At 37.5% G+C, this 21,579-nt stretch overlaps 2 protein-coding genes across 3 annotated transcripts; one reads left to right on the plus strand and one right to left on the minus strand.

The window, feature by feature from the left end:
• The first annotated feature begins 869 nt into the window (after nt 1-869).
• mael (germ-plasm component protein maelstrom) lies at nt 870-19,108 on the plus strand. 2 transcript variants are annotated; one of them, XM_028310422.1, is made up of 12 exons: nt 870-1,169; nt 1,242-1,443; nt 1,950-2,093; nt 2,568-2,804; nt 3,545-3,708; nt 3,960-4,103; nt 13,984-14,046; nt 14,179-14,245; nt 14,625-14,708; nt 15,057-15,125; nt 16,128-16,271; nt 17,720-19,108. In XM_028310422.1, the coding sequence occupies exons 1-11, from the start codon at nt 1,041-1,043 to the stop codon at nt 16,181-16,183; spliced, it is 1,359 nt and encodes a 452-aa protein (XP_028166223.1). In that variant the 5' UTR covers nt 870-1,040; the 3' UTR covers nt 16,184-16,271; nt 17,720-19,108. The 2 variants fall into 2 exon arrangements, with proteins under 2 accessions (XP_028166223.1, XP_028166230.1); XM_028310429.1 differs by having other exon boundaries at nt 16,128-16,263; nt 17,712-19,108.
• LOC114357023 (uncharacterized) lies at nt 18,879-21,261 on the minus strand. The gene is made up of 4 exons (XM_028310441.1): nt 21,094-21,261; nt 20,662-20,820; nt 19,988-20,117; nt 18,879-19,546 (listed from the first exon to the last, which is right to left on the minus strand). Exons 1-4 carry the CDS (start codon nt 21,214-21,216, stop codon nt 19,272-19,274), a joined length of 687 nt encoding a protein of 228 aa, XP_028166242.1. The 5' UTR covers nt 21,217-21,261; the 3' UTR covers nt 18,879-19,271.
• Between the last annotated feature and the right edge of the window lie 318 nt (nt 21,262-21,579).

The raw sequence follows: 21,579 nt of genomic DNA on the forward strand, positions 1-21,579 counted from the left end.
CTTGTGTCAGCTTACTCAAAGGCGCAATTAGGTACGCCCCGTTTACGATACAGCTTCGTTTCAAATAGCTTACCGCGATGCAGTTGAAAATTTTTAGCTCAATCGGGGCCTTGGTTCACTGGACTTAATTTGTTGCTAATGACTTCTAGTATAATACAGGGTGGAATTATGTAATGCCACCTGGAGGGAAAGTTCTCTTAATATTGTAGATAGAAAAATTATCTCAAAGAAAACATTCCTTTATTTTTGACAAGAAAAAGAACTGCATTCAAAGATTTTCAAAAATATGCTTGCTACACCCGGGAATCGAACCAACTAAAATCTGTTAAAAATTACATCCTGTATTTTTATTGCATTAATCGTTAGGGTTAAGCATAAGGATTACATATATCGCTCTAACAAACTTGATAAATCAAATGAAAGGAAAACCATGAAATCTTAAATTATCTTAATTATTTACAGAAAATTGTATGGTATGGTAGTGAGTTTTCGACAAAATTTCGAAAAACTATGAATGCAGTTCTCTTTCTTCTAAAAAATAAAGGAATGTTTTCTGTCTGTAAAATTTTCTATCTACAGTATTAAGATTAAGAGTACTTTCCCTCTAGGTGGCATTACAAAATTCCATCCTGTATAATCCCTTTCAAGGAATAGATATTTTTAGGTATAAAGATTAGTTTCCCTGTCACTCTGTATAAAAGTATTTTTTTTAGAAAGGTGATTATCGTCTTCAAACGGTCAAAAGATTGGCTAATATTTTTAAATCGAATCAGTTTAGTTTTTTTTTTGTTTTACCCTTGAAAAATCGATTCGACTGACAGGACAAATCACAGATTAGAGAGTATGGACAAATTTTGCAGATTTTGCTGTCAACTGCTGTCAAGAAAAATTTGGTTGGTTTGCAAAAATTAGCTTGTGCCGGCAAATTTATTTTGACCACCGTCTCATATTCGATAAATCGTAATATTTTACATACTCTCTGTGTTATTCTACTCTCCGTGACTATACGATAGCCATTTGAGTAGGGCATTTATTTCAATATGCCGAAAAGACAAGTAAGGAACGCATTTTATTTCTATATGATTGACTTCAGAGAACAACAAAAGAAAATTGGAATTCAGTATGGAAACATAAGAGAAGTCTCTGAAGCTGCAGGTCCTTCGTGGAGGGTAAATATTCATTTTCAAAATTTATATCTTCCACTTGCATTTTCAATTATTAATAAATATTTTTTTCATCAGGAGGCACCACCAAATGTACGCGCTAAGTTTGAAGAAATGGCTCGCCAAGAAAAATTGAAGAGAAATGTTCCTGACCAGAAGTTTACTTCAACAGGGATACCATTTTCTGAGATAGAACGACAAGAGAGAGAGTTGCGTGAAGCAGAGGAAGCCGAGAGAGAGTATATTAATAATATTGTCAAATTAAAGTCTTTTAATTCAGGTAATGCATTTTTTATATTTTTATACACTTAATTACCAAAATAATTACATTCTTAAAAATGTACCTATCACCATTTCATATTGAAGACGCACTGTGTGGTACTGGAAAGTTTTTGCTTGAAGGTATTTTTTTTTATCACAGCTACCTCCATTTTGTGATGGTACTTGCATTGTTCTATTAATATGATAACAATTGTCCTCTATTTTTGTCTTCTTGTTTCTTTTCATTTGCTCTGCTATGTGACCGTAAATTGTGAATTCTGTCAGGTGTTAATCTCACAGATTATAATGTGACATAGTTCGATTACAATGTAACATAACCTAACCCACTGTTAGTTACAATCTCACGGGTTATATGATAAACTGATGGAGTTCACAATTTCATGTTGACATAATACTCATGACCAATTAAAGATTTCTTTTGACATAAGTGTACTTTAAACTTGTCTTATGAAATTTTAAATTTTAACGGATTTTACTAAGGTTTTAAAATCTAATTCATTGCAGAAATTATACATGAGTACTTTTATGTGATGGATGTGAACTACTACTGTAAGTTCAACTCGGATTACCTAATAGGGGAATGTACCGCTCTACGCTTCAATGTTAAAAATGGCATCAAAGATCAATTTCATACTATGATCAACCCAGGTAATATACATGTTCAACTTTTGTTACTTGCCACTGGGTCATATGACACAAGTTCTCTTTAAGTCAATAAAACTACTTTCAGACTTAATGAACATAATTAGACAGCTGAGGTCTTACAATAAGTTTAAACTTGGGGTATTTGATAATATTTTCACATGCAACTTTAAAATTTTGTACAGTTAACAGTACATTTTAATATGTATTTAAATTGTATGTAATATGCAATGGGTTTAGTTCGATATGCTGTCATTTATCTATACTAATATTATAAATGCGAAAGTAACTCTTGTCTGTCTTGCTTTCACTCCTAAACCACTGAACCGATTTAGATGCATAGATATAGTTTGAGTCCCGGGAAAGGACTTAGGAAATTTTTCTGGTTTTTTAAACTGGGATACGGGCGATAAAGTTCACCAAAATTCCACGCGGGCGGAAACCTAGTACATATTATATTAATTGTTATTCAAATTCTAGGTCCAATACCAGTTGGATATGCTTATGATGTCAAACTCGGAGCTCAAGAACTTGGGCTGGATATGCCGGATGCAATTACTTATAAGACATTGCCATACATAGACACTTTAGCCATCATCGTCGACTACCTGAAGCATGGCCTTCCGACTTCTAGCAAGACAGTACCACCGATTTACACAATGCCAGAGAGGGTGCAACCAGTCTTGAATTTTATATTGCAAATGTGTGCAAAGACAGGTAAGTTATTTAATTTTAACAACAACATTAATTAATATGCTATCTTTTTAGATATTTTTCACCATTTTTGGTGATAGATATTTTAATTATAATTTGAAACTACCTCCATTTATGTACGGGCGTCATTAATATCGGACAATAAGACTCGTCTTTGCTCTATAGCATTCCTAAGTGTCAGAAGCGAGCTACGGCCACCGGTGTCGGCTGGAAGCCGCCACATTTTATAACACACTCGTTGCTAATATTCGGAATAGGTATTTGGATTATGTCATCATCATCATCATCATCAACAGCCCTTTACAGTCCACTGCTGGACTATGAGCCTCCTCCACTATAGTGGAGGGTTTTGCCATAATCCCCACGCTTGGCAGGCGGGTTGGAGATCGCTGAGATGGTTGGATTATGTACTTTAAAATATTTGGATTAGGTGAATTAGGTAAATCAGTACCTAATCCAAATATTTTAATCCAACCCATCTCTAGGGGGGTGGAGCAGTACGACAGTCGTCGGCGTTTTGTGTGGCACTGTAGTGAACGAGTGGCCGCCACCGGATACACGTGTGCGGCGCATCTATACAAAATATATTAAAAAGTGTCTTAAGTCGCCGTCGCTGGCCACCGGTGGCTGTGGTCGGTGGCCCATTTGCGCCGAGCCTTAATGTCACTTTTACGTAGTCGACATCGAATGCGTTTGACTTAAACTCACACTACGCCCCCTGCTGACGACGTCACCGTCCACAGGTGAAGACGACGGCATGTTCCGCGTGTACAAGCTTGACACGCTGTTCTACACGCTGCTGAATGGCGTCAAGAACCGCGGCGACGAGGGATTCCCCCGCGAGTCGTTGGCGCTCGCGCAGCTGAAGAAGGACCCATTCCGGTACACGCCCGGCTTGGGGTGCCGGGTATGTTCAATTTATGCTCTGTCACGTCATATTATGTCAGTTACATCACCTCTCCCGTGCCACTCATACCGCAGGCACTGACTAGAGTTAAGCGTTGACCTATAGTGTCTGCCTGAGGTATCGGAGCGACACACAGACTACAGACAGATGTGCTTCAGATTCGTATGCTCTGTCAAGTCATATGTCATCCCTCTTGGGCCGCTTTTGTTTAGTTGGTCATTAGAATCTACTCAGATAGCCGCTTGTTACAGCACCACGAGGACATAGACAAGGCTGCGGAGTGCACTACCTCTCGCGTGAAGCGCTGGGCCTACACCATCATGGACAGCTGCTGCCCCGTGGTCGGCGTGGACATGCTGCCGTCGAAGCATGTCCCCGGCGACTTCGACCTGGACGTGAGTGTTGCAGGAGTCACTAGCACCGCGGAACATAGACNCTAATCGCCTTAAATATAAATACCTTACTAGGAGCGCTAGTTTAGAACATTTCGGGCCATCACTTGCGCCTGGGTTAAATGACATCGACATCAAGGTTCATCAATTCACAATTGGTTTTATCAGGCCCAGGGTCAACTATACGTTACCCAGAAGACAAAATGCCTGTTTGCAATATGGGCAGGTGATTTCCTTTATTGCCCGTGTTATTACCATTCTTACTACTAGTAGTAATACCATCAAAGTGTTTACCCGTCTTACTACTGTAGTTGAAAGTTGTTAGAACAGCAATAAAATATTGCTCGTGTTACTACCGTTTAATTTTAATTACAAAGACAACAAAATATAGCAATTTGTATGTTTAACAAAATGCAACAACGTTTGGTCTTGTGGGTGTTAAAAAAGTTTCAATGTAGATATTTAATTCTTCTTTGTATTTACCTACTTAGTATATTAAAAATAATTTAATTTATGCCGATTACTTTTATGAAGGAGACACCGTATACTTACTCTTTTTTTGTATCCTAGAAGCAAGACAAATATTAGATACGATAACCGAATTTTTTGTAGACGCAACCTTTAAAGCTTGTTCGACGCCATTTAAAGAACTGGTCAGCATACATGGTGAATAAGGGAGTTCAACAGAAACTACTAGAGTAATACCTGTTATATTTGCTCTATTGAGTAACAAGTCACAATCAGCCTATGAAACTATATACTATCGGCAACAGTGTTAACTGTACATTGCCAGTCATGTCATCTCGTTCTACCGCAAAGAATCACCATTTGATTACAGCGAGAGCAAAAACGGATATGGATAGTTAACAGTGTGGCCGTGTGTACGTCATCATCAAGTTACAGCTGCCGCAATTCAAACCAAACATGTTTCACTGCGACTTTGAGATTGCGAATATTAACGCTTTGTTAAAAATATTCCCAGGCATCAGGATAGTAGGATGCTATTATCACTGGCTTATTGCTGGCATCGTTGCCTGTGGAGAAAAGCAAACACTCTTTGTTGGGAAAATCGAGATGCAGAGGGGAAAATCGCATTTTTTCATTATGCTCCGTACTACCACTCCTGCCAGGGAAATGCACGAGGAAGGTTGGACATATACCGAAACATATTATAATGAAAAAAATGAAAACCTTTCTGGTGAAAAGTTCATAAAATACAGTTTTCGGTATGAGACACAGAACAAACACTAAGCAAATTTAAATATTTATCTTTAATCCAAGAGTATTGGATCGGAATAAATTACATTCTTTTAATATACTAAGTAGGTAAATACTAAGAAGAATGTAAATCTACATTGAAACTTTTTTAACACCCACAAGACCAAACGTTGTTGCATTTTGTTAAACACTCAAATTCGCTATATTTTGTTGTTTTTGTAATCAAAATTAAACGGTAGTAACACGAGCAATATTTTATTGCTGGTAGTAAGAATGGTAGTAACACGGGCAATAAAGATAGAGGCCTGTGCTGAATTCGCGTCCACTCACGGCAGTATCTGCTGATGCGAACGATTTGTCATACATTTCTTCAGGTCATTTTCTGACAGGGGCGCCGCTCAGTGCTTATTCTGAAAGCGATATTAGTAGTACTCCTACAAACCTTTTTGGATTTCGGTCCCATCACAATGAGTACGAACCATAACGTCGACTAATAAAGGAGACCGGACATGCTTCATACATTTTTGGACCAAGTTATACAATATACGAGGGCGGTTTGACATTCCAAATACAACAGTGCTGCCGTCAACTGCAATCTATTAGTGGGCAACTGTAAAATTTTGAGCAAGCTACGTCATGCAGTTGGTGTTTGATAGCCATTCAAAGCAGACAACCTTGTGAATTTGTCCGAAAATGGAAAAAGTGAATTTCGATGTTCGAGTTTGTGATTAAGCATTACTTTTTACGTAAAAAAACCATCACTGAAACTAAGGAAAAGCTTGATAAATACTACGGGGACTCGGCACCATCAATTTCAATGGTAAAGAAGTGGTTTACAGAGTTCCGTTGTGGTCGTACCAGCACTAGTGACGCCGAACGTTCAGATCGCCCAAAAGAAGTAATCACGCCGGAAATCGTCGATAAAATCTATGAAATGATATTGGATGGTCGGGGAATGAAAGTGCGTGAGTTGACTCATGCTGTAGGTATCTCAACTGAACGGGTAAATCATATTTTAAACGAATATTTGGACATGAGAAAACTCTCCGCGAGATGGGTCCCGCTATTGCTCACACTCGACCATAAGCGCAATCGTGTGACAACTTCAAAAGAGTGTTTAGCAATGTTCAACCGAATTTTCGCGACGTTTTGTTACTGTGGACGAAACATGGATCCATCACAACACGCCAGAGACCAAGGAACAATCGAAACAGTGGCTTGCTCGGGGTGAACGTGGACCAAAGAAGGCCAAACGGAATCTGTCAGCCAACAAGGTCATGGCCACAGTTTTTTGGGATGCACGCGGTGTCATCACATTGATTACCTCGAGAAAGATAAAACAGTCACCGGCGAATATTATTCAAAGCTTTTGGATAGATTCGACGTTGACTTGAAGCAAAAACGGCCGCATTTGGTGAAGAAGAAAGTGCTGTTCCATCAAGACAATGCACGTGTGCACACTTGTTTAGTCACGATGGCCAAAATCCACGAATTGAGATACGAACTGCTACCCCATCCAGCATATTCTCCAGATTTGGCCCCCTNAGCCGCCTGCGACTATTATCTGTTTCAAAACCTAAAGAAATGGCTGGGTGGGAAGAGATTTGAGTCTAATGAAGAAGTCATTACCGAAACAAACGCGTATTTTGAGAGCCTTGAGAAAACCTATTATTTGGAGGGAATAAAAAAATTAGAAAAACGCTGGACTAAATGTATCGAGCTAAAAGGTGATTATGTCGAAAAATAAAATGTTTATATGCCGCAAAAAAAATGTTTTATTCAAAAAGTCACGGACTTATCAAACCGGCTTGAAATAAATTATAGTACATGAGTACCTGAACATTTTTTATTCTGACATCCATACCTCTTGGTCTAATATCCGAGTCACTCGGACAATACTGGGACCATTGCTCATTCTGATTTATATAAATGACCAGGCATCTGTATGGATAAAAAGAGTTTGAGAATTTTCAGATTGTTAGAGCTCTGAATACGTTAAAAAATATTTCTTCAGAGTTATTAGATTATGAACACTACGACACTATGGATGGATCCTAGGTAATTTCACACTTGGACAGGACTTACCCATGAGCAGTTGACTGATTTAATTGAAAGAGTATCAAGCCTTAATAGCAGGAAAAACGGAATGTCTTGATAGATTTCACGAAGAACTAGAGCATCGTTACAGAGCAATGGAGCATTCGCATAACATAGTCTGCAGAAGAAGAACTTCGTGGTATAGTTCTAAATCTTACTAAAATCTATAATGAACTTTCTGCAGAGGACATTATTTTGGAAATTTTACGATATTTCACGTCAGAAATAGCACAGTGTCTCTAAACCAGGGGTTTCCTAACCTTTTTTAAGCACCCCCTTTCACCCCCGAGCATAAAAAAAATTACGCGCCTTAGGAGATGGCCGTCTTTTCATAGATACCTAGTATGCCCCAAAAGTATTATTCTATGCGTAAATCATAATTGAATATTTGCGCTAGTTAGGGCAGTGTGTATAATTAATGGGACGTCTAGGCAATGTATAAAATATGAAGAATATTTTATTTTTCGTTACATACATTACCTAGGTAATGTATAAAATTTTTTAGGTATTGTATAGAATACATACCTGCACCGGCTACGTGTAATATAAATATATTTTGACTTCTATTTATTAATTTTGTGTAAGTAGATAACTACCCAGTTGGATAAGTTATACCTCTAAAATGGCCGCTAAATAATATTTGCTTAAAATATTTTTTTATCCAAAACGAGGAACATTACACTGCATTACCTGATGCAAAGTGATGATTAGGCCAATGACAAACGCGAGCTTCACCTGGAATCCCCAACCAGAGAGGAGCTGACTGTTAGCGCCATCTATGAGCGCAAGAAAACAACGCATGATGTCAAAGGCTTGGAACCAGAGTGAAGATCGCAACTAACTTCGCGTCGCTCGACCCTCCTGTCAACGTGAAATCGAACGTTTTTTACTACCTACTCCACAATTTCATCTCGTTACATAGACAGTTCGTAAGCCTATTTTACTCGAAATAAACGTTAAAAACTCAAAATCAATAATAAATAATTCCTCATTGAAGAGACCTTTACTCCAAACATATTCGAAAGTCTGAGCTCGAAACACTGGCTATCTTACCTCTAACTGCCGAAACATAACTGTTGGGAACCGATATGTGGACCAACCTCTTTTTGATATGTTTTTTTACTTTTTTTATTATTTTTGAACTATATGTTTTAGAAAGCCGTTGTGGGCATACCTATATTGCTGAAATACACCTTTATTTAAAACGAAGGATTTTTTTTATTTCCGCACGCCCGAGCGGCTGTCCGCTACAATAACAATGCTGATAATATTGTTGTTAAAGCGACAGACTTAGGTACGATGGTGGTATCTAGCCAGGCGCACTTAGAACAAGCCTTACTACCGACTAAACCGAGCGGTTTTACCGACCCGTTCTATTAGGAATCGAACGCCAAACCTCTGGACCTGAGTCAGGTGGTTCTACCACTAGAACAGAGACGGCTAACTTTATTGAATTAGTTTTTTTAGATTCTGCAAAAGAAATTGTTGACTGAGACAATGTTGTGTTTCTAGATGAGTCGTGACTCAATGCTAACCACACTGTCAGCAAAATGTGGACAAATGATACAGCACGCGCCTCAACAAAAGTACCGAAAGGTAAAGGCGAAAGGCTGATAATATGCCACGCGGGTAGCGAAAGGGTTTAAAAAAAAAACAAATAAACAAATGAATACCAGGAGGAGATGAACTCGGAAAAATTCGAGAAATGGTATCTCAACCTATTAGATAACCTTAAAGACTCGAGTATAATAATTATGGACAAAGCATTCAGACCATTCACGACAAATCAACAAACCATCAACATCACAAAATAACAAAGAAACATTGGTGGAATGGTTAAATCATAATAATGTAACCGCTGACATGAATATGTTTAAAGAACAATTAGTGAAATTATTGAAATTGCACAAACCATCGGTGTCCACTTATTATTTGGATGAGATGTCCAAGCCAAGGCTGGTGGACATCATGTTTTAAGTTTTAAGATTGCCTCCCTACCATTGTCAGTACAATGCAATAGAAATGATTTGGACTCAAAACAAAAAAAGGTGAATTAATTTAATTCATTCTCATACAAGTTTTTTTAAAATATTTTTTTTTAAAGTAAATTCCGAAACCTATATTTTTAATTTCATTACACTTGAAATGATCCATTTACTATTTTCTTACAATACTTTTCTTTATTTTAGGATTTGCTGCAACAAAAAATACTTCACCGCCATTTACGGCTAACAAAATGCTGAAGTTGCTGGAGGATGCGTGCCAACATGTGACTAGCGAAAGCTGGTCAAAAGTTGTCGAAAAAACTAAAGGACTTATTCTACAAGACTGTCAGCGTTTCGTTCGAATAGACCGATTGAGAGATTAATTATTGATAATTAATGTCGGCGATGACACAGATACAGATTCAGACAGCGATTGTAGTTAAATTTCGTCTCAAACGAGCCAATACAGTGTGGAAGTTTGGGGAATACTTGCAAAACATGAATTAGAACTTCCCATCTCCTACTTCGCACTCAGCGAATAGTATAATTTGCAAAGCCTTCAGCCGCGTACGAAAACAGTGCTACGTAACTAGAAAACCATATACCTACGAAGACATTTTTTTATTTAAACCAAACCCGTGCTTACGTAACAGTATCATTTCTTTTTTAAATACTTAACCAATTTACTGGTACGACATTTTATTTCATACGAAACTACGAAACTGGTACTTAAGTAACCAATATCGGCCCAACTTCAAATGACAGATAGACACACAACACTCAACACATGCACCACAATAGACCATAACACAATGATTCAAAACTATTTAAATTATCAACAAAGTGTTAGGTCATGTCTGCACTCCGGTGCATCTGGCCAGACTTCATATTTTAAATAGTTCACTATGCGAGTGTGGGTTGGACGAAGGTGATCTGAACCATATTTTCTTTTCATGTCCTCTTATCAACCGTGATTCCTTTATAAACAATCTCATTTCCTATAAAACCTTTCCCTACCTGCTGGTAGGGAAAATGTGTAATGCTGTAAATATTCATAAATTAATCTGTGATTTTATCAATGTAAATAACTTAAAAGTTTGATTGTTTTTTATGTACAACTAAGCACTGTACCTACATAAAAAAACTGTATAATATTTATATCCTAAACTTAAGTTTATGTAAATATCTTTGTATTGTTATATAATTTAATATGTAATACTTTCCTGACCTATCCTGTATTATAAGTAGGTCTGATATTTCACAGTCTGAAAACTTCGAATCCCAACTTGGATGCAGGGAAGGAATTTGTATACCATTTGCTCAGTCAGATGGAGGAGGAGTCATCGGCCAAATGGACATCCTTCGGAATTACCATAGCAGAAGCAAATAGGAAGGTTACCGTCTGAGACTTATTTGATGTAGCCTTAAGAGATGCTGCAGTTCCTCCTGATGCTGTCACTGGAGGACAGGTTGAGGCCCCAGATCTGGCTCTCCTAGTGTTGTTTTGTAGTGTCTACAGACTTGGCATGATTATGGACCAGGGCTATATAGCTCAGGTTTCCGACCGCATCATGTCTCAGGCAGTTGGAATACCTGATGATATGCCCCGACCTGATGCCCTCATTGCCCTGGTAAGCAGTTTGTTAACAGACACCAACTACTTGAAGATGATAGCAGGAATTGACATGTTTTTACATCAATTTCCAAAGTCCCCCATGATGAGCGCTAGGGTCGGAACTATATCCTCCAGATATAAAGACTGTGCTGCTTTATTATCCGTCCGATTCTTCTTGAGTGTTATCGGATCAGAAGTGCTTGAAGATGCCCCTTCATGGATTACTTATGAACCAATTGCTTTAGATTTAATTAGAATGAGCAAAACCGGGGAGGAGGCAGCCATTAATGATTCATATTTCCCTTATCAGTCAGATATGGGTCTGGTGAAAAAGTCTGCCTATTCCACAGTTGTCAACCCCTCCTATTTCTTCTTTGTGCACGGTGTGGGGGCTCTTCTAGGGTTGGAACGGTCGCGAAATGCTCGAATGAATTTAAAATATGGCCGCCGCAGTGTTGCCAACCATTACATATCCTTTTTCCAAATTCCGATTTCCGTTCCTTATTTTCCTAATTTCACGTTTCCTTATTTTATGGGGGAAAAAAAAAACAAAAAAAAAACTTGATATTGGCAAATACGCAAGCCGCGCGAGCCATAAAAAAACAAAGTGTTAAACACAGCGACGCAGGATTACTAAGACAGCGTCCAAACCTCCTCGAAAATGAATAAAAAATCAGAACTACAAACGATATTGAACAACCTTCAATATTGTTTGTAGTTTGATTTAAGTAATAGACTAAGCAGATATGTTGAACGACACAATCCTACAAAAGCACAAATACTTATGACAATATTTATAATAAAAATAAAAAAACTAAAGTCATGGATGTGGCGGACGAACATTAGCGTAACACAAGAACAATAAAATGTTTAGGTATCCGAGCGAATCGACGAGTTCAGGAAGATGGGAAGTGTCAATGCGACACTCCAAAAATTTTTTCGACTACGAGCGCGCGGCACGTAGCGCCAGGGGTGGACAAATGAGTTTTTATATAATCTGGTCTGCGAGCACGTAGAATTTTGTTCAATGACCCCAAGCTTATCGCTCGCGCGTCGACTGTGCGACGGGCCCCCGCAGTGAGTGTGCGAGCGCGACAGCACCGGGCTTTAGTGGCATACATGTATAATTTCTGACTGACTGACTCACTCATCATGAAATCTCAGAAACTAAAGTGCTAAGAGTCTCAAATTTTGCATGGGGGTTCCTTTTACAACATTAGTGCTCACTAAGACGTGATTTTCCAAAATTTAACCACTAAAGGGGGTAAAATGGGATCCACGCGTACGAAATCGCGGGCGGCCGTTAGTTTATGATAAATTTATAGAATACCTAAATAATTTATCCTCATGTACAAAAGTAAGAAATATAATGCTGAAACCGAGTTGAAAATTCATAATTAAAAAGAAAAATAATCTTAGTAAGAGAAAATGATGAGTAAGCATGAGTTTCGTGGGTTTTGCATAATAATAGTGTCTTTGTACATAATAGGCTTTGTATATAAAAATTACTCTTACTACGAATAGTAAGAGTAATTTTCTTTAAACGATACTGGTAACGTAGCACTGGATTTGTAGGTACGCAGCCGAAGAGTTTGACAAACATATAACATCAAAATGTTCGATCTGCAACAAATAACCTAACTTTTTTGTCATTTTAGTAGGAGTCATTTATTTTCTTCTCTCCATTCTTTTGAAAGACATGTCACTAAGGTGCAACTTGCAGGGTTTTGCAACGTTAGAAAAGAATAACTAAATGATCGGTAGCCGAGCCCAAAGCAAACCCGCGGAAACGTCTATACTGCAGTTGATTGACGGAAGTGTGTTAAAAATATATGTACATTCAGTCTGTGTTAGGAAAATCTAAAACAATTTCTTAAATACTTTCCAATAATAAATAATAACGGAACAAGAAAAAACAATATCGCATAAAGCATTGACTGACAACTGAACATCAGAAAAACAACACAACATCGCAAAGACAACTGAACAGGGCAAATAAGGTAGAGAGAATAAGTGAAATATATCGAAAAAAGCATTATTTTTTTTAAATAAATTAATTCGCAAATCTATCAACTATGAGATAGATATTAATGTAGGTCAGCAAAAGAAAGCCTGGTCCAGACGGGTGTAATTTAATCCACCGCGTTACATCCGTCTTTACCCAGCTTTAAACACAATAATAAAGCAATCTGATCTAATTTCTACAAAAGGTTTTTTGGCTTTATTGGTTTCCCATCCCTCCGGCGGAGTTGTGCTTGTGGGGGGCCCCAGATGGGGAATTTTTGCGGTTTTACGGTTATATCTTGTCAAGGACTTACAATATCAAAAACTGATCTTCCTAGTAGTTGTAGGCTATTTAATCCTGCACAGAATAAGACCAAATTCATGTTTATTGGGCTACCCGTTCTCTTGCTAAGGGCAATGCGACCTTGATATTGTTATGTAATATTTAGATTTTATATACATTTTATTCAATTTCATCATAGAATAATAAATAAAAACCGAACTGGGCAATTACTACATCTATTTTTCAATTTTAGTAGGTATACATAGGTACGTTTATGATACGGATGTTTTAAGAAATTAATGGANGGAACAGCTGGTTTTGTAATTTTGATAACAATTTAGAGAAGCATTATTCAGGGTTACATAACAAAAAAAAATTTGGAAAAAGTGAAGATTTGTGGCAACACGAGTAAAAAGACCGTCACCGGGAGTAGAATTTTTTTATTTTTTTTAAATGCCTATTATTTTGAAAATATGCCACATAGATTTTTTTTTATATTTTTCTGATAACCAGCATAACTTGCCTCAACACCCAGTTCCGGCTTGACGTTACATTACGGGACACCCTGTATATCAGAATATCCTCATAAAATACCGTGTAATGGCCATGCTCATGTGACATAAAATACTACTACTTTATAAATGGTGTTACAAAACTTACTAATTATGTCGTTTTTTCCAGACCATCATAAATTTTAGAGAGCAAAAGAAAGAAAGAGCTGGACCGTCAGTGGCTGTTCCTCGGGTAATTAAGTTTTAATTATTTAACATTAATTTGTTTTCAAGCGAAAAGCACATTATACACTTAATTATTATACACAAAAAATTAAGCATATTATTATGTTTATGATATGAGTTGCTGCTACTTTTGTTATAGTGGGGGGAACCTTCTAACGCCTCAGCCAGCGATATCAATCAGTCTTCGTTCAACGAGTCTGCTAATAGTAAGTATTAATCAATGTACACTATATTATAACGGTCATTTTGAAATAATGCTCCCTTTTTCTTTACCAACCTTTGAACAATTTTATGTTGGGAATTACCTATTAGTTGTAATATCAAATTCATAGTAAAAAGATTTGTTCACTGATGGACAAAGGCCACCTCCAAGGATTTCCATAACAACCGGTCCAGCGTTGCCCGCATCCAGGTTCTACCAGTAACCTTCACCAGATCGTCGGTTCACCTAGTGGTTGCCTGTCGCAGAACCGGTTGTTATGGAAATCCTTGAGGGATACTTTTGTCCAGCAGTGAACGTCATTTGGCTGAAACGAACGAACAATAAAGTTTTGTATTTAATTTTTAAAACTGTGTTTTTTACAGCTTCAGCCTCAACTTCAGCTCCTTCGACTTCATCAAAGAAGGAAAAAAAAGCCCAGCCTCCTCTACGTATGCCAAAGACAGATTGTAAGTTTTACTCTATGTTCAAAATCAAATGTTAGGTTATTCTCTACTAGTGGCCCGCCCCGGCTTCGCACGGTTGTAATGGAATTTCCAGGCTTTTCTCTTCTATAATATGCATGTTTTATACCTATAAACCTTCATCTTGAGTCACTCTATCTATTAAAAAAACCGCATCAAAATCCGTTGCATAGTTCTAAAGATCTAAGCATACATAGGGACAGACAGCTGAATGCGACTTTGTTTTATCTGGGGGCACGGCAGTGCCCCCACCAAGTCGAGCAAAAAAGCGGCATACTAATTTAACTTGGAGAAATTTCTGTGCAAGGAAACTTACGAATATAATATTTCCAGATTCGCAAACCCTTCGCCCAGCGCCCGAGCTCACCGAAGCAAACTTCCCAAGTTTCTCTGCTGGACGCGGTAAGATATATTTTTTACTAAATTAAGGCTGAGTTGCACCATCTTACTTTACCCTTAATAAACGTCAAAAAATTGTCAAACTACGTACAAAAACACCGGTTATTGTTATAGTCATGGTTAAAGTAAGCTGGTGCAACTCAGTCTAGAGTCTCATAGGCTGTCTAGCTCGGACAATAACTCGCAGTTCCGTCCCAAAGACTTCGGGAAGACGCCGTCAGGTTTTAGTGAGTAGGCCCTGCCCATCTGGCAGGGAGAGCCTCACATAACCGACTGGATGCAATTTCATGCCTTTCTCAGTCATGTCAGAGTATGACTCTTTTTTTTCTTTTTTCGTCAGTTGTTAAAATTAAACAGTTGACATGCACAACAAACAGTAGACATTTTTATATGTTTCTTGATTCAGCACTGGTTAAATGTTCGCACGTTTTATAGTATGGTCGCTAGTGTATGCTTACTTGCGGCCACATATTGCGGTTATATTTGCAAAAATAGCAGTCTAAAGACTGACTTGGGATATAATTACAGGTCGTAGCTGCTGACTGATTTCTTGACACAATCCTTGAATGCTTTTTCAAATTTATATTACTACGACAATGCGCCTTTCAGCATTCGTCAGTGTGATGTTGCCATGTACCTTTTCATATGTCACTTCTGAATATTATTTTACCTGCATTCAAATTCAAATGATTTATTTCTTAAAATATAGTACAGTACAGTGATAAAAGGTCTTAAACTATTACAATAAAGGTCCATCATATTTTGCCATATGGCATAGAAATGTCAGATTAATGTTTTATGAGATATTAAATTATTTTAAAATTCAAAATTTGTCATTCAGGAAATAGTCTATAGTTTAATAACATTTGTTTTTCATAGTGATGTCAGTTTCTTTTTAAATAATTGAAATGTTAACTCTTTTATGCATGCATTTGTTTTGTTAATTTTTCTTGCGCAATGCGAGTTACTTACCTACAATATAAATTGTATTTTTGTTCATTCCAGGCCGTGGCTTAGCGAGCAGCTTAAACAAAATGCATATTGGAAAACCAAAGAAGTAAACGTAGACAGTCTACCTATAATCTTGTCTTGACCTGTACTCAATCTTGACTGCTAACTTTACTTTAAGACTTCCTCTTGTGCTGTGGGCAGTGGCGGATTAACGTATAAGCACTACAAGCACGTGCTTGGGGCCCCTGTTCTCCAGGGGCCTCCATCCTCTGCTGGCGCGCCAGCAGAGGATGGAGGCGTTTCATTTCATACCTACATTTTATAGAGATTTAGCCTATGTTACTCGTAAGTAATGTAGCTTTCAAATGGTGAAAGAATTTTTTAAAAACGGTCCAGTAGTTTTTGAGCCTATTCATTACAACCAAACAAACAAAGTTTTCCTCTTTATAATATTATATAGTGTAGATAAAGTAAAGCGCGTTTTCCCAAATATACAAGTGGCGTTTAAAGAAAGAAAGAAAGAAAAATTTATTACGATGAACATCACATACCTACATGACAGAGAAAAAGACAGAAATGGCACATAAATATTACAAGGAAATAAAAAGTGAACTGAGCAGTGAGCAGTGCTATCCTGTCGCAACAGCGATGCCCATCGCAATGGGATTCCACTCAGCATTTATGCCGTGGCCCACGGTGGGGAAGGCCACGACGCTGGTTTTCAGTGGGCCCCATGCCGAGTGGAAGTCACGGACACTAACCTAAACTGCATATCAACAAGGCCGTTTAAATCCTACTAATATTATAAATGCGAAAGTTTGGATGTCATGATGTCTGGATGTTTGGACGTTTGTTACTCTTTCACGCAAAAACTACTGAACGGATTTTGTTGAAACTTTACAGTATTATTGTTTATAACCCAGATTAACATATAGGCTATAATTTATGACGATCTGTGACATACTAAATTTCACGCGGGTGAAACCGCGGGCAAAAGCTAGTATAAATATATTATAACAATAATAATAATGTGCAAACATTTGTTGAATAAACATAATTATAGTAAATGAATCCTTCAAGGCCCGCGAATCTAGACACAATAGAAATCAATTGTTATGACATTAATTAATGCCGTCTGGGACTCAAGCGGTTAAAGGTAGCATCTTTAACCGCTACAGATGCTACTTAATAAAATAATACCCGTTACTGCGTTAAAGATGCTACATAATAAAATAATACCCGTATTAAAATAATAATAATTGTGTATACAGGGTGTCCCGTAATGCAACGTCAAGCCGTAACTGGGTGTTGAGGCAAGTTATGCTGGTTATCAGAAAAATATAAAAAACAATCTATGTGGCATTTTGTCAAAGTAATAGGCATTAAAAAAAAAAACAAGAAAATCTACTCCCGGTGACGGTCTTTTTACTCGTGTTGCCACAAATCTTCACTTTTTCCAATCTTTTTTTTTGTTAAGTAACCCTGAATAATGCCTTCTACCTACTACACTTTCTATTTTGATGAACTTTCATTTTATACTTTATACCTTCCATTACATTCCTTCCATTTCCATTTAAGCAATAGAGGGCCTACACAGGCTCTGTGCTTAAGGCCTCGGATACTCTTAATCCGCCACTGGCTGTGGGACTTAGATACAAATGTTCTATTAATGTTCACACTTCGTGTATCTAATACACTTTAGTCAGGACTTGTTACCCTTTTAGGATTATTGTGTCTACAAAATTATTGGGCGAGCTTATATGGCCGACAGGGTATGGTCATTTAATGGGTGAAAGTTCGATATGGATATTTCTATAATGCAGCTATTCATCACTATCGAATATGTATTTAGAAGCTAAACTTTAGCCATGTATGCTCGCTATCGTGCATTATGGGTGCATAAAAAATAAAATTAGTCTCTTGATATGACACCTTTACATTTCGGTCTTGGTTCGACTTTTACGTGCATTTATCTGCTATGTATGTCTGATATGGAGTAAAGCAAGTATTAATAAAATATTTCATAGTAAATAATAGAATATTCAGTAGTAAATAACCGTATATAATATACCTTATAATACTATATTCCTGTGTATAAAGCTTGGATACATTGTGGTGAAATGACCCTCAGTGACGCACAACGCTCGAACTACTTGACGCCACGTTGTCGCACTGTGTCAAGCATGACATAGATTTACATAACATTTTCCTTTATCCGAGAGCGACATTGTGTCTCTCGGGTGTACCACAAAATTGTACAACGTTTTAGGTACCATGCACTTCATTTGTTGCCTAGTGTGTCCAATGTTTTAACTTGACTCAACAAAAAGGTTTAAAAAATGTTGTAGCGAATGATTGTTATTGTCTCTAGTGTATCGGCGTTCAATGACTTAAGTATATTGCTATCTCTAGATGATTGTCTATTTCATTGATCAAATATGAGAATACATGATTATGTTTTATGTCGATGTGAGGTTATAAGTAAATGAATAGCATTTAGTATTAAATTTAACTAAACATATAAAATATGATATTATCTCTACATGTTATTTGATGTTGTAACAATCGATGTGATAAATATTATTAAGTCAAATACTTTTGTGATTGCTTTAGTTATTTAAGCATTAGTGCCATTTCCGCTTCCTCTTCTCTCAGATATAATTTTCGAAAGAAATAAAACTATTTTTATATTTCGTTTATTAAATCTTTAAAAGAAGTGTATCATATTTTTAAGGTTGGCCAAGTAGAATAAGTTTTAATGTAATCACCAAAGTGATACTTGATCTTAATGTTGATATTATTTCGTTTTTTTTTACGATAAAGACTCTAGCAAACAGCCGGCTAGAGTGTAATGTGAAGTATACGTACTTATTGAATAGTTATAACCTACAGCTTTGTCGCACTCGTGTGGGCTGTGCTAGAGGCTTTAGTAACTAAATTTCTTATGTTAAAATGTTGAAGTATTTGTTTGTACTTGAATTTATAGTTTCGTATGACAACTTAATGACGATTACAAAATATATGACTTGAATACATTCAGAGTTTCATTTCATTAACCTGTAGTTGTAGAACCCATTTTAGTTAACAGCTTAGGTACATTACTTATCATAAAAACAAAACAATTTGTAATATTAAATAGAGACACAATTTTTCTCATGATGTCCTCACATCAAATAAAATTAAATAAGCTTCACTTTTTCAAGGTTTAACCTCAACAGTGACTTCGTTGGGATGTTCGTCCACAGTCTCCAATTTGCTGTCTCTTTCTTTCTTCGGTTCCTCTTTCACGGGAGCCACATCACCCTCGGTGACTACTGCGGTAGGCACCTCGGTTGCTTCGCTCTTCTCAGCATGTTCTTTAGTCAATGTACTGAAGACTATCTCCGTAGGTATCTTCCCATTCTTCACCGCTATTTCTTCCTTGAATTCAACTATAGCGCTTCGGACTAGTATCAGGACGTAGATCTGGAATACTGAAATAAGACGAGAATTGCTCAACTCGAAAGATAATAATAGAAGACCTACCAAAACTATTGATAGGTAGTTACAGAAGTCCTCTCTACCATACTCAATACATACTCTTTCTTTTCAAAATAGATACATAGTGCACGCCAATATGCCAGTTTTAATAGCTGGGGTGGCGGCAAATACTTGTTATAAACATTTAGGTAATATGTTTTTAAACTGCCTGTCTACCTAGAAAATAGATTGTTTCATCCACGAAGACGCAAAACCAATTTTTGGTCGAGGGAAGCGCAGGGTTCAGGGAATTGGATCCGAGCGTCATTATTGTAGTCAGCGTGTCCACTCATTGATAAATAATTTTGCGTCTACCGATAACACTCATACATTCGCGGAAGAATGGTGGAGCGCGTCTTCGTGGATGAAACGATCTATAGCTCTGTAATACTTACATACACTGGAAATCACAGTAATGATGAGAAGCACGTCTATAGCGGCTATGACCATAGAGTATACTAAGGTCGCAGAGATTATCGTGGCGATGCTGTAGTTCATGAACACGCGAAGAAGGACGATATCTTTCTAGAAGGAAAAAAACTAAATGAACATTTTCCAACAAGTAAGTATGGGTATAGCGCATAACTCAGTACCTGAGATGCGGGAGGGGTGGCATTGACCTAATGACATGACAGGACATACAAATCTTAAGTCTCGTTTGACCGTCAATCATCACCCTCTCGTGTCACTCCCATACCTCAGGCACTAAGGCGGTCGCGATATTATCGCGGTAAGCGCGTGATTTTCATATAAAAAATCACGCGCGCGGACGCGTTGTCAGTGTGAAGTGCCGCGCATGTTTTCTATACAAACTGAGGTACTTGCATACAATGATTAAATCTGTCGCTCCGCGGCGGAGCGCGGCGCAGTGTGATAACCGCCTAACTGAGCCTTGCTGCACATGTCCTCTGACAAAACGAATGACGTGAGCAATGTCTCAGTCTCTAATCCATATCTGTGGTCTCAGTTCACCAGTTTTTAGTTCAACGGGGCTCAAACCCGCGTTCCTCGGAGAACGACACCGACACTATTTTACCTAGTTTTCATGAATTAACCTTTGAATACTGACCCGGTACATAGCACACAGCAGCAGCACGTTAAAGCTCAATTCGGTGGCGTAAGCCAAAATAGGGATCGGCTTCGACACGTAGTCCTCGATCAGAATCTCCTGGATCTTCATTATGGTCGGCGAGTAGCTGTCGTTCGCTGTTCCCACTAGTGACACTAACTGAAATGGTTGTTAGGGCTAACAGTTTATCAAGGACATAAAAATTGAGGATTTCTAATTAAAGTCCTGAAGCCCATGCCAACAGAAACCGGCAAGAGTTCAAATCAAATCGATAATAAGATGTCCACCCACAGTCCACACGAAATGCTTACATAATTATTATGAGAAGACTAAAAAAAACCAGGGCAAGTCCAAAAATGTAAGACAAAATATTTTTAGTCTGGATAAATATGTAATACCAATAACTTATTTTAATAATATGGGCCAACTTACCGAAATTAATATGTTCATATAAGCTATAATATAAATTCCCACCCGAACGGGCGCAATCCAACAGCAGTAATCCAATTTAAACGTAACTATTGACGTTTTTATGTACTGATATGTTTTATCCATTTTACTACAATTTCTATTCCACCACACAAAAAGAACTACACTCACGGGGCCATTCGCACGAAATGCTTCAATAATAGTTTTAGAGCATAATTCGGCAGTTTAATCAGGATGTCTCTTAATTAGTCATTTAAAATATTAGCCGTGAAATTATTGCGTTAATTGTATGATGTAAATAGCTATAACCCTTATTAACTGACGACCCGATGGCGTAACGGTACGACATTCCTCTGAACGCAGCGGGTTCGATTCCAGGTTGAGTCAAATTAGGGAAATAAATATTTTGATCTAAATTAGGGTCAGCTGGCTAGAAGCCTAGAATAATTGTAAATTATTACGATCTTGTATTTGTACATTAGAAACACC

This window comes from Ostrinia furnacalis, unplaced genomic scaffold (genome assembly GCF_004193835.3).
Source record: "Ostrinia furnacalis isolate ACB-3 unplaced genomic scaffold, ASM419383v2 OfSCF0216, whole genome shotgun sequence".
NCBI lineage: Eukaryota > Metazoa > Arthropoda > Insecta > Lepidoptera > Crambidae > Ostrinia > Ostrinia furnacalis.

Excerpts from the sequence above, each read along its gene's own strand:
- mael (XM_028310422.1), top strand. The coding sequence starts at position 1,041 with ATGCCGAAAAGACAAGTAAGGAACGCATTTTATTTCTATATGATTGAC. Across the intron at positions 2,094-2,567 it reads TCATACTATGATCAACCCAG|GTCCAATACCAGTTGGATAT; the intron begins GTAATATACATG and ends TTCAAATTCTAG. Across the intron at positions 14,246-14,624 it reads GTTCAACGAGTCTGCTAATA|CTTCAGCCTCAACTTCAGCT; the intron begins GTAAGTATTAAT and ends TGTTTTTTACAG.
- LOC114357023 (XM_028310441.1), bottom strand. The coding sequence starts at position 21,216 with ATGGATAAAACATATCAGTACATAAAAACGTCAATAGTTACGTTTAAA. Across the intron at positions 20,118-20,661 it reads TGCTGTGTGCTATGTACCGG|AAAGATATCGTCCTTCTTCG; the intron begins GTCAGTATTCAA and ends TTTTCCTTCTAG. Across the intron at positions 19,547-19,987 it reads TACTGTGATTTCCAGTGTAT|TATTCCAGATCTACGTCCTG; the intron begins GTAAGTATTACA and ends GTCTTATTTCAG.